At 39.0% G+C, this 13,623-nt stretch overlaps 1 protein-coding gene across 1 annotated transcript in view; it reads left to right on the top strand.

Moving 5' to 3' along the window:
- MYO3B (myosin IIIB) overlaps positions 1-13,623 on the top strand; it is a gene marked incomplete at its 5' end in the record, with an annotated part of 233,873 nt that overhangs the window by 58,536 nt on the left and 161,714 nt on the right. Inside the window, 3 exons of the mRNA XM_081050760.1 lie at positions 460-539; positions 7,781-7,858; positions 10,021-10,226. Coding sequence (XP_080906886.1) covers positions 460-539; positions 7,781-7,858; positions 10,021-10,226 — 364 coding nt within the window. The remainder of the gene's footprint in view (positions 1-459; positions 540-7,780; positions 7,859-10,020; positions 10,227-13,623) is intronic.

The following is a 13,623-nucleotide window of genomic DNA, read 5'->3' on the forward strand; positions in this document are numbered from 1 at the left end:
CTGATGAGAATGGGCATCTTGCCTTGTTCCTGATCTTAGAGGAAAACCTTCCAATTTTTCACTGTTGAGCATGTTAGCTGTGGGCTTTTCACATATGGCCTTTTTACGTTGTGGTAATTTTCTTGTATTCCTAGTTTGTTGAAATAAATGGAGACTTTTTGTTTCTTTTTTGCTATGAAACTAATATAAATTTAATTTATATTATAAATTATTTATTACTTATAAATGATTATTAAAATTTATTTATAATTTATATCATGGAAATTTCAAAATTCAAATTTTTCCAATTTTTCAAATTCAGAGCATATCTTTTGGAAAATTCAGAAAACTATAAGATCACAAAGGGAAAATTACTCATGATCATTACTTTAACTTTCCTTCACTTTAACTTCTTTAGTCATGTGGGTAAAAAGCAAGCCTGCTGAGCTCCAATTGGCTTATATTGTTCCTTTTCCCTAGGTAACTTGGCCCAGACAAGAGCCAGGATAACAGCAGCCTCAAGATCTTTGCCTCCACATTTCAGTGCTGGGAGAGCCAAGGTGAGTGGTAGGTTTGTACCCCAAATAATTTGGGCCACAAGGTGCCTGGGAATCATTGCAGGTGGGTTACATTAGTTTCCTTTATCTGGCCTACTGCCTGGGCAACCTGAAAAAGAGACTACAGACATTTAGAAATCAGGTGTTAGGAATTTGAGACATCATGGAATCATTTACAATCCTATGTCAGGGAAGAAAAAAAACGCTTTTCCTCTACCCTCAAGTTCAGTAGTTGGGGGACTGTGAATTAAACTCAAACTGACAGATTAGCAAGAGAAAAAAACAGATTCATGTACGTACAGGCATTCACCAAATAAATGACTCAAAGGGATGATTAGATCTTGGGAGTTATATACCATCTTAATAGGTGATGAAGAGAGGGAGAAGGACATATATGGGAAAAATAAATGGTCCCTTAAGTGAGTAGATGAGAGGTACAATAGTTTTATGATAAAGTCTATTTAGACAATTTTTTATCCTGTTACTGCCTTGTCATCTCTGATGAAAGGAATCAATCTTCCCTGTTTGCAAAACTTCCCAGAGGAGGTTTATGCCAGCTGAATTCTTTTATAAGGCTCTGCTTTGGGGCAAATAATGGGAGTTCAGGAAAAGCTTCTTGCAACTGTCGATTCTTACATGTCTTCAACTTAAAATAATCCTTATGCCACTGAGCCATGTTCTGGACCTTTTCACCTGATTCTTAGAAAGACCACTGTGGGGACAAAGTCCCAGAGAGCAGTTTCCAGACTCTCGGCCTTGCGTAGAGGGGTGCTGGCTCGGGTAGTAGATGGCCATCAGCTGTGGCTGGTTGGCTGTCAGCTGTAGCCATTGAGCCGTTGGCCACTGATGTAACTGCCGCAGCTACGTTGGGGAGTGGAGGAGAGTCGAGGGAAGTCAGAGAGTGGGTCCGTTGGCAGAAAGTGGACAGCAGGTCGCACGTCGTGTGTATCCAGTCTCCAGTGAGACTATAGCACTATGGCTCCCCTACCTATGGCTCCGTGGGTGTTCCTTTTTGGCCTCACCATGTCCTGTGTTCTTGTGTGGGGTGCGGGAGCTGAGACCCCGCTAGCCGCCCTGCATGACAACCACTTAATACAGAACAATGACACTTGATAATAAAGTCCATCTATGAAAAGGTAAAGCACTTTTCCTTGAAGCTATCACCAACCTACAGAGGGACAAAATGGAGTTAGCAGGGAGGAAGGAAACCAAATCCTTTCCTATTGGTTTTGCCCCCTGAAAAATGAGCAGTATACTTGTCCATGCACAGGGGATGTTAGAAAGGTTAACATATTTTTAATTGTTCCATCCTTCTAGCTTATGTTTAGCAAGGATCTCAAGGACTGGCTGGTTCACTGTATATACGAACATCAAGAAACAATTATGTTGAAGGTGATAGTGATAAACACGTCACATCTCTGAATTTTCTTATCTTTTGCTTACATTGATTATTAAGTAACTTAATAAAGAATAAAGAATACAGCCACACATAATACTTTCGAATATTATCCCAAAATTGATATAGACATACATATCTTTACATACTTCCTCTGAGAATAAGACTTAATACCGATTCAGATCATTTTTGTTTGCAATAATTTTAACACCCACGTTGCTATTACAATTGAGTGTAATACTCTACTTTTCAACCTTCTGAGTTTGTAGCAAGATATTAGGACTATTTAACATGGGTTATCTGGGCCCCTAAAAGATTTACATAAGATTTTCAGTAGTTCTAAGAGCCTCTTGATATTGCTTATAAATTTTTTGTTGTTAAATACAGTTGCTTCTCATTATTCATTAAAGTTAAGTTTTATAAAGTCACTGTGAACACTGAATCATGCAAATATTGAAGTGTTGCTCTTAGGGGAAATACACCGTTAGGTTCCTGCAAGCCTCTGGTCACATTTTTGTCAACTAGTTAAATATAATTTTTGTATGTGTTTTTCTACTATATTTAAAGACACCTTATTTAATATGTATTTCTTAAAATCATTTATTATGTGCACTATTTCTTTATACAAATAATATTTCAGTTACAGTATTTGTGTATTCACAAATTTTTTGTGCATTCAGGCCAATAGCACTATAACTCATGCCTGAGCAAAGCTTATCTGACACACATATGTTCTCCCAGAGGCACATTACAGCCCTCTTGGACTTCGGAATGCTAGACAGCATTAGTATTAGGGGCTCTTTTAAACAGTGAACTCACCAGCCCAAAGCACAAAAAAACAAGGCATTTAAATAAACCTTGACAAAGGTACTTGTCTGCAGCATCAGAGCTGAAACAAGAAGGCGGAGTGTCAGCTTGTTCCACCTCAGCTAGAAACGTGCACCTCAGATGTCTCAGAGTTTCCACCACTCTGCATGTCTGTAAAAGCTTTGTGACTATTGATTTGGAAGTTGCAAATTTTAGCAAGTAGGCACATTCACAAATATAGAATCTACAAATAATGAGGATCAACTGCACATTTGTTTTTTTGGAATCATGGGCATCTACCAGACTCTGAAAGGAATCATGACACAGAAAGATGAAAGAGTCCTGTGTGGTACTCTCTGTCCGCTCATATTCCTCTCCTTTCCTCAATTTGATTTTTTGACTACTAGATTCTGACAGGACCCATTTCCTTGCCTTCCACACTCAGAATACCAGAGCAGTGCCACCTCCTACGACTGCTCTGCCTATGACTGATTGTTCAGGTCCTGTCTATGGGAGATGTGTGCCCTCTCATGTGTGGCATATATTTATGCCATTATAAAAATATGTATATAGGTGAGATAAAAATTACTAGAGATGTGTTTTTATTTGGAAGGGGGATGAGTTGAAAGTTCTAATTAAGGCATCAGAAAATATGAAGGGTGACAACAGAAATAAAAAACAACTCCATCAGTTTCTCTCTGCATTATCCAAGTTAAAATAACAGAGGTGGCCTTGCAGGAACTAGCATCCAGCACAATCAACGCCCCTCACTGTGCCCAATGTCAGTGCCAGTCTTGCGTCCCCACTTAGTGCTATGGGGGCTTTTGAGAGAAGCGATACTTCAGGAACTTTTTCCTTAACAAATGGATGGGTCACTTGATAGAAGTAAAAATTCGTGACAAAGGTTTTGTCACGAAGATAAATACAATCCCTTCTGAGGTTTCAGGATGCAAATAGTGGACACTAACAAAGATCAGGGAAATATTTTCCTTCAGTTTTTCATTTGTTCCTGAACTCTACACAGTTTATGAGACTTTTGGGAGTCTGTGTCTTTATCCTATAGCAAATTTAGTTGACAGATGAGGCAAATCTTTTTAATAATACCATGCTTTCAGACTGCTTTTATGAGTTATATCAAATCACATAGAAAAGAAGTATATAATGTTTAAGAAGTAGGTTTTGGACAGAACAGGGTTCAGATCTAGGCATGGCCAATTACGAGCTGCAAGACTGGGAGATCTACCTAAAATCTCTGAGCCTTGACTTCCTTATATGTAGAAGAGGAGTAATAACAGTACTTACCTCACAGGGTCATGAGAATTCAATGACATTAATGTAGGCAGAGTATGTAGTACAGTGATTTCACATTGGAAACAATAAATGTTTTATTACTCACGTTTTGATAACCATCTAAAATTCCATGTGTGGAGTCCATATGTATATGGAAGCATGCTCATTTCCTGTGGGCTTCGGGGTTTATACCACAATTTGTAAAGCTTACTCATGATGACTTTGAAGGCTAACAGCACCTCTCACAAGGAACAGGGCAGGGCATTAGTGCTGCGAGCAAAAAGTAAACTTGCTCAGCTCTGCTGGCTTGCAGTGTTGTATAAACTGCTGTTGTAGGAGACAGGTATACTGGGTTAGACAGACAATGGTTTTATTCTGAATATTTGTTTTACAGATCATTTTGAAATGGGTTTCATTGGACATACCGTGTTTCCCCGAAAATGAGATCTAGCAGGACAATTGGCTCTAATGTATCCTCTGGAGCAAAAATTAATATAAGACCTGGTATTATATTATATTATATTATATTATATTATATTAGACCCGGTCTTACATTATATTGTATAAGACCCAGTATTATAATATATTATATTATACCCAGTCTTATATAAGACTCAGTATTATATATTTTATTTTACTATAAAATATATCTTATTTTACTATAAGACCAGGTCTTATAATAATTTTTGCTCTAAAAAATATATTACAGCTGATTGTCTGGCTAGGTCATAGTTTCTGGGAAACACCATATTTTCTCTACCAATAAATATTAGGTTGGTGCAAAACTAATTGTGGTTTATACAGTATATTTTTAACCTTTTAAACCACAGTTACTTTTGCACCAACCTAATAAAAAGATCTCCTTGCTGTGCTGCATGGGAACTCGTACTCACCTTCTGCCATGGAAGAAAACCCTGCATCCTTGACATGGATCACTGAACTAAAACTAAATCAAACACGCTGATGATGGAACAGGAACTGACTGATTTTTTTGTGTCTGTGCAAGGCAATGGTTTTTACTAACCAGTTTTACTAATGAGGAAAACGGAGACTTTGAGAAGTTAAATAACAAGTCCAAAGCCACACAGCTAGTAAGTAGAGAAGGCAGAATTTGAACCAGGTGTGTTTGATTCCAAAGCTCTGTGCTACCGCACTTATCTCCAGAGCTTAGGAAAGCTTTTCCAGTCTCTTTTTCTCCTATGAGGTAAAAATTTATACTTTGGAGAGGACTGTTCTTTTCTTGTGATAACCCTCATCTTTTGGAAGAACTATTTGCTAATTGATGTCCCTAATAGAATCTTCTTTCTGGGTTGTTTCCAAGAGACTTTTTTTGTGTTGTTTTTAAATTAAATGAGTCCACCATTAACTAAATTAGCCCAGAGAGGCAAGCTCTTAGGTTAGGCAACAACCTTCTCATCCCTTTTGCTTTTGAGATTTTGGAATTTTTTGGTGTTCTCTGAAGTTCATGGTAGGGCCAGTGCAAACAGAGGTCTCCTAGTTTGAAGGGACAACAGAGACAACATGTAGTAGGTCCCTTGTCCAAAATTCCCTTTTTTAGATTCACTCTGTGTTCAGGAGAATCTTTTGACTATGCAATTATGAAAGAGACCCTTGACCAACACAAGACCTTTCCAAATTCTTAAATTAGAAAATATCCCAATAGCATATTATTTATTCTTTAAAATACAGTACTAGATAGGTAGGTGACAAACTGCAGACAAGCATTAATATTTAAAGATTGTATATAACACAGAAATAGGTTTTTACTTACTTCCCAAGAGTGTCTCTGTATGTGAGTACAAGGACAGAACTTGAAGTCATGCTGGGTGGTTAAACAGGGCAGCCCACAAGCCTTATGACTTTTGGAGTGCAAATTTGTGCTTCATTCTACCATACTTTTCTAATTTGCTGGAGGGGATGGGTAGTGATCTTGAAAACATTGCATATTATTTCTTTTAAATTATGTCTCAGCAGAATTAATAAACATCAATGATTTTCTGATCACTAAAGTGGTAAATTCTCGATTACCAGGGTTCACTGTCTGTTTTGAGGGAGGGTAACAGGTAAATTCTATTAATAAAAGGAATTTGGGTGAGCTTTTCAGTTGCCCTTTCACAGTGCATTAGAGCCTAAGGGGCTGGCACCGGCTGGCTAATTTGAATAAAAAGAGAAGGAAATGAAGGAGGAAAGCACAGGTTCAAAGCAAGATGTGGTTCTTAAAGGATAAAAGGAAATGGTGGGGAAATTCCCAAAAGTTGAGTGTGTGTGTGTGTGTGTGTGTGTGTGTGTGTGTGTGTTTGAAGTTCAGTGGGGGGAAAGAAAATGAGGAGAAAAAAAGTTTAAGAAAACTCTCAGAATTTACAATCTGACCAAACGCAGGCCCCAGCCAAGATCTACTTTCCTTTGGTCCTGATTAGCTTGCCCCAAACCTCACCGACTCTGAGCTCCATCCTCCAAATGGGAGTGAGATGCGGGAAGAAACCTTCAGGCAGATGACCCTGGGGAATGCAGTATTATCTCTGCCGGTGGGGTGGGTGTGTTATGTTTGTTTTCCCCTGTTCTATATCAGAGCAGCCTTCCTTCTCAACACAGAGCATTCGTTGCCTGCTTTCTCATTACAAAAATTTAAGAAGTCAAACCTACAGGTGGTTGTCCCATTGCCTCTGCTCCACACAAATGAATAACAGCTTTGGGAGCGCATCCAATCTGCAGTCTAGAAAAAGAAAGCTGCCATGCCCCCAACATTGCTTCACTCAGAGATATCCTCAGATTCCTGCTCACTCACTATTACATTGCTTTTCCAGTTTTTGAAAACGTGGCTCCACATTTGTTCCTGTTCTTCAATAAACCTGTTTTCTTTATCCAAGCCAGTTGAAGCATTTCCTTCCATTTTGCACACCGTCTCCTACGTAAACACCCCTGGACGTAAGCCTCATTATTCTCCTCCCTCCTTGGACCCCTGTCCCTTCGGCACACACTTTTCACTTTTGTTGAATAAGGCTGCAGACATCCTCACCCCATAGGGAGGTCGCTACCTGGACAGCAATCCACCAAGCAGAACACACATGCTGACAGCAGCATCTTCCAGTTCAAACGTTCCTCCCTCATACCCTTGCCACCTGTTCAGAGCAGATGGGAAGCTGCCACTGTGGAGGCCAGTGCAGAAATGCCACCCATGCACTCTGCAGACCAAATTGCTTTGTGTGTGCAGGAGCAGGGCTTTTAGTGTGGAGGTACCATAACAAAACACAGGCTGCTTGCAATTGATTCATACTATTGTTGGGTTTTTTGTTTTTTTTTTTTTTCATAAATTCCTAGGGCAGAAAAGCCACTGGAGCTTACCTTATTCCCTGAGGTTCAACCTGGACTTTGGGCCCATGACTTTATAATTACCCAGCTTCATGGGCCTTTGCCCAGTTTTTTTTTAAGAAATAGTTAGGTCTCACATGATGTTATTGGAGAGCTTAACAGGGGCCCATTAGAACATGGAGAAGTATAGAAATAACACTGATGGGAGTTTATACTTAGACCATATTGTAATTTGCAGTGTGGTCATTGTCATCTGAAAAGAACCCTGCAAATTCTACTTTTTCTTTTATATGTCTTTAAAAATTTTCTCCATAGTGTGCACTATTGTGTTCTAAACATCAAGGCCCCTCAGCTATTTGACCGGACATCCCTTCATATTTTGAAAAAGCTAGAAAATGAATTGTCTGTATCCTCAAATCACTTCCCTCTCCCTATGTTCCAGGTGGACACTCTAGAAGTAATACGGCATCCGGAAGAAACCACCAACATGAAGAGACAGACCATGGCTTCCTACTTCCGGGTATGGAGACTTCTTGATCTCTGTCCACACCGCCTTACAGAAAGGACTTGCCAGCCCGTCCCACAAAAGGCCCAGATTTAATAGCGTCATTGAAACAAGAGCAAAACACAAGAGTCAGTTAGAAAAAGTGGGGTTGTGAGGAGAGAAAATTATAGCAGGAAATTTACCTCTGAGTACAATGTTCCCTCATCTCAGATCAGATGAAATCTCAAGTACTGTAGAAAGCCCTCTCTGCCACTGGCATACAACTCTGTCCGTTGATGTGCTGGGTCTGTTAGCATTTGAGCTGCTTCTTGGCCTTAAACCTACTGGAGTCAGTGTCTTTTCTAGCATATTTACTGAAAAGTAAAGAAGTTAATAAAATTTCAGAAGGTGGCTCATCAAGCTCAGATCCTGAGAGAATCTGTCTTAGTTTTGACTTAATTTTTCTAGTTTGAATTGACCCATTGCAAGACCCATTTGCCTAAGCCCAATTATTTCCCAACTCTGCTGCCCAATTCCTGAAATTTCATCTAGTAAAATGACTCCTTTGAATAAAAATGTGGTCTCTATAAAGGCTCTGTTAAATGCACATTATATAGGAAATATAAGACACAGACATTCTTGTACCAATTTGCATAGATTTGTTTATCTTTAAACTATAGATCGGTTAGAAGCCTCTTAGAGATCATATACCCCTGGGAGCTAAAGTCCAGCCAGCTTCATGGTGAAGATGCTCTTAGACCAAAGACAGAACTACTGCTCCCAGGGACAAAAGAATAAGGTTGTAAGGTGGAGTTGCCACAGGAAGGGGAAGTCAGGTGGGAAGCTGGGTCATGAGCTGAAGTTGCCAGGCAGGCTGAAGGGCAGGATCTGAGAGCCAGCACCATGGATAGCAGGCTCCACAGAAAGCTTGCAGGTTCAAGAAGGATCTAAAGCCAAGAAGCCTACTCTAGCTAACTGTGCTTCAGAGGCAGCCTAGAACACGGCTCAGGGTATGAATTCAAAGAGCCCAGCAGCTTTGTGTCCAGCACTTTCTCCACGTAGTGATCCCTGCTACAGATCATCAGGCAAAAGGGCATTCAGTCCCTATTTCATCACTCATGTTTGTACGTTTCTAATTGCCACTTATTTCTTATCCTGAGAACCACCCTGGTCCTGTCCCCTTTAGTAGCTATATCCTCTTTGTGTCTTGGTGTGTGTGTGTGTGTGTGTGTGTGTGTGTGTGTGTGTGTGTGTGTGTGTGTGTGTGTATGTCTGTCCATATGTCCATGTCCCATGGAATCTGGAGGCTCTGAACAACTCTGTGACATTACCATCAAGGATCCTAGAATCCCTCTATCAGCAGAAAAGGCTCTGGCTTATAGTTTTACAGAAGTATGCCCATGACAATCCGTTTGGTGTCCTCAAAATACTGCTCTCCAAATGCTAAACCCAAGAAATGAGGTGTATTGGCAAACTAGGTAACGCCATTTTGGATCAGCAGGAGGTGTGATTATGAAATAATGAGATTGATTTCCCACGTGGCTTGTAATTGTTCCTCAACGCATGTCCAAAAGGGAGCTCCAAAAGTAGATGCCCCCAAGGAACAACTAAAACCCCTTGCACAAGCACCCTCTGCATTTCCATATGCTTTCTCTGTGTGAGAGCCTCGTCCCAGCCATTTCATGTAGTTAATCTTCATTATACTCTTCTTTCCTCAAATTTTTTTGTTTCCTTTACCCTCTTTCTGTTTTTCTCTACCAATGATATTTGATTTGCTTAGACTTTCTAGTAGTTCCCAGGTTGAAGAAACAACTAACCCCTTCCCTAAAAGCTGGATATTTTAAATTACAGATACAATTTATGGAATATCATCTTGGAATACCAGAGAGGAGCTAGTTCTAGTGATAGAGTTATGAGGTAACCAAGGCATGTTCTTAGGTACCTAAATTTCTGCCACATGGGGGCATTGCTTGGCACTAGATGATGTTTAAAGAATATTTTTGAATCCGTGAACATCTGTAAGTACTCGCCAGAACTTATCATCTCCTATTGCTCGTTTCTTGTTCAGCCTCAAAAAAGTTCCATGAGTTGTTTGCAAGCCAACAAACAGCTCTGAAGGCCCCTGCAGTTCTGTGTTGTAGTTATCCCTTATATTTGTGAATAAACTCACTCATTTGATGTCTTTTTTCCTCTGGTAGTACTCTCTGATGGATCTGCTCTCCAAAATGGTGGTTGGCCAGCCCCACTTTGTGCGCTGCATTAAACCCAATGATGATAGAGAGGCCCTGAAGTTCTCTCAAGATAGAGTGCGGGTCCAGCTCCGCTCCACGGGGATCCTGGAGACAGTCAGCATACGCCGGCAGGGTTATTCCCACCGCATCCTCTTTGAAGAGTTTGTGCAGAGGTCAGTCTGGCACCTTGGGAAGTACATAGTGTTAAATATAGCTCTGCCATGGCCCTCTGTGTTCCCTGGGGTTGTTCCCCCTACCCACTTGCCTCCAAACGTGTAACTGGCCCGTTATGAGCTACCATTTACTTGCTTAACTGTTGAATTTTTATCGTACTTCCACTCAATTGCAGTGATCTGGAAGACAGATTAAATCCCCTTCTGATCACATTTAAAAACTAAAAATGTCCATAGATATTTATAGGTTATGTGTCCTTAGTTTTCAAAATCTCCAGCTATTTAATTGGTATGATGGAAATATCTCTCCATAAGGGGTCAAGATTCTGACAGATGTGAATGTACCCTGGCACCCACTCCTCTCCAAGGTTAAAACAATGGCATGATATAATGTGATAGCTAATATTCGCATGGCACTTAAAATGTTCTAAATGTATAATCTCATTTGATCCATAAAACAACCTTGTAATCTAGACTCTATTATTCTTAGTGTAAGAAGCATCAAAACCTGTAGAAAATTTTTTGTAAGAGTTTATTTGAGCCAAACTGACAACGTGTCAGAAAGCAAGATCTCAAATGTTCTAGGGAATGACAGTTTTACAGTTCTTTTTATACATTTGAAATTAAGGAAGGCATGTAAGGAAGAATACATGAAGATGGGAGAAATCAAAGTGGGGAAAATGTCCATGATTGGACTACAGGATAGTGAACAAGATTATGTGCTCCCTTGAGGGTGGTTACGCATCTGATGGGTCTGGAAAAGAGGATTACTTCTGGCATTTCAAAGGTGTGTTAACCTAGATGCACAAGAACAATGGACAGGGCTTGCTTAAGGCAAAGATAAACCTTTTATAGGCCTGGGGCATGATAACCTACCATGATCTGTCCAGTTAGAAATTTATAATCAGATCACCTTGTAGGGTTACTTTCAGTCACTGGGTTTGATTTATTATAGAGCCCCTTTTCATTCAGTTTCCTCCTTTGGTCATAAGTCAATCTGCAGGATGCATTGACAACCAAACTTTTGGTCAGATAGTGTGGTCTCACAATGCTAGGAAGGTTCATTCCTAGGAAATCTCAGTGTTGACATTGTCTTGTTGAAAAGGTGGACCATTGCAATGGGGCAGTCCAGTAACCATGGGATGTGTGTTGAGGTCAAATCTTCCTAAAAGGGTAGGGCAGGTAAACAGAAGGCAGACAGGTGTAATGGCCTTCATTGAAAAAAGCAAAAAAAAAAAAAAACCCTCCAAAAAAAAAGAAAAACACCAAAAAACTCTGGATCATGTCTATCCTGTGAACTATCATGATCTGAGTTTTGCCATTCTGTCTCATTTTTCTGTATTTTGCATAACATTTACGTAAGTCAAAAAAGAGTTAAAAGTTATTTTATACATCTTTAATCATCATTAACAGTTGGACTGTATAGAAGAATCCAAAGAACATATGTAACTATTATTATGACTAATTTCATTAGCAGGCAGGTAAAGATAATCAAATGGTTTCTGAGTTCAACCTGTTGGTATACAGGCCTTGTGAATGTTTGGGGATAGTCATCTACTTCTGATGTCAGCAGCTTCTCAACCTTGAGGAGTCTTTGGTGCCTGTTGGAGGCCAGTGTCAGAGAGAGGGATAGATACCCATTCACAGTTAGGCACCCAATAAGGTCCCTTCCAAAGAGCTTGGAGAGTGTCATTTATTTGATGTCCTTTCCAATAAACAAAATTTCCAGGTAGTAGTCAATGATCTCTAAAGTCTTTGTCTCCTGGGAGGTCACTGTGTAAGGAAGAGGTTACCTATTTGGCATTTTCTTGAAATGCCTTTATCAAATCTTGGCAATAGTAAGAGGTCTCCTTTAAATAATGTCAATTCATAAGTTCCTTCATCTAATTTAAGTGCAGCTTAAATGCATTATGATGCATGAAGGAATGCAAAAACTGAAAAATGAAGATTGCCAGGGATCTTGGAGAAACCAAGTGGCTGTCTTGGATTTCCCATAGCCCTATTGGGAAATGTCTATTCATTTAATTTTTCATTGTTTTTACCCATACAATATATTCTAGAAGTTTTCTTTATCACTTATATTGTAATACTTCTCATGTAATTTAACATAAAAACAAGTCTTTAAAGTGTTCCAGGAACCCTTCTGGAGTACTGCAAAGTTATTATTACCTACATGGAGATTTTTAACTCTTAAAAAACCTCAATTTCTGATGAAAACTAAGAAGTGTGTAATTAGCATTCTTTAGCTTGGCAGATTTATGATGGCATTTTATAATCTCTAGAAACATATTTCATAGACATCAAAGTCAATTATTAACATGGACTTATTTTTGTAAACCCAGGTAAAATATAAATATTACATTTAACATCAATAGCTTGAAAGACTTGTCTGTTCCACTTAAACAAATAAACTAGCTTTCATTTACTAAGAATTGATCTTAGATGTGAGTTGAAAAAGCATTTGAGTTTGAAAAGCATTTGAGTTAGTTTCTATACTTGTGAGAATTTTAGAGTACCCAATCCTTACAAGCGCTTGCCTTCAAATCAATTAATTTTAATTTATTAAATTAATTTTAACAACATCCAGGGGTAGAAAATTATCACACATTTACAACATACTTATATAGACACACATACAAATAGATGCAAACAGAGACCTTTTAGCCACGAGAGAAACTCACTAGTTTATAAAACGACAAGTTGGATCCAAATTTTGTTTTGGCAGTTGGGATAAGAAGACACTTATAATTTGTGTCTGTTGTTGACAAGTAAAGTTCCAAAGGACCTTCCCCTTTTTAAAATAAGGACAGCTGTTTTTACTACCTCAAAGAAATGGATTGCCACCTGAATGTTACCATAGATTAATCCATTTATCTAAATCCTCTTTTAAAGCTTGAGAAACCAATGAAATATATGCTTTTCATTTATTCTGCCCAATTTTGTAGCTGGCCTTTTCTAATTATAAGCACAAAAGATTAAAAGTATCAAAGGATCCTCATTTTGGCCATCTTCCTATAGGAGTATTAATGAGAGGCTGACTGTCATGGGGCTTGTTGGCCTCAGAGGCATGATTTTCCATGTTAATTTTAGTTTTTCTCTGACATCTATGGAGTCTGAACAAACTTCTAGGGAAAACCAGTCTCCAACAAGCCAATGCAATGGGTATCCCTATAGGACTGCTTCACTCCCTAGAGGAAAGTTTTCCTCAGGTAATCCCACAAGGATTCTTAGTCACTTAAGAATATCTACCGTATTTCCCTGAAAATAAGACCGGGTCTTATATTAATTTTTGCTCTAAAAGACACATTAGGACTTATTTTCAGGGGATGTCTTATTTTCTTCATATACAACAATCTACAATTATTCATGTACAACACTCTACATTTGTTCATGTACA

Source organism: Rhinolophus hipposideros (assembly GCF_964194185.1).
Source record: "Rhinolophus hipposideros genome assembly, chromosome: 6".
Taxonomy (NCBI): Eukaryota; Metazoa; Chordata; class Mammalia; order Chiroptera; family Rhinolophidae; genus Rhinolophus; species Rhinolophus hipposideros.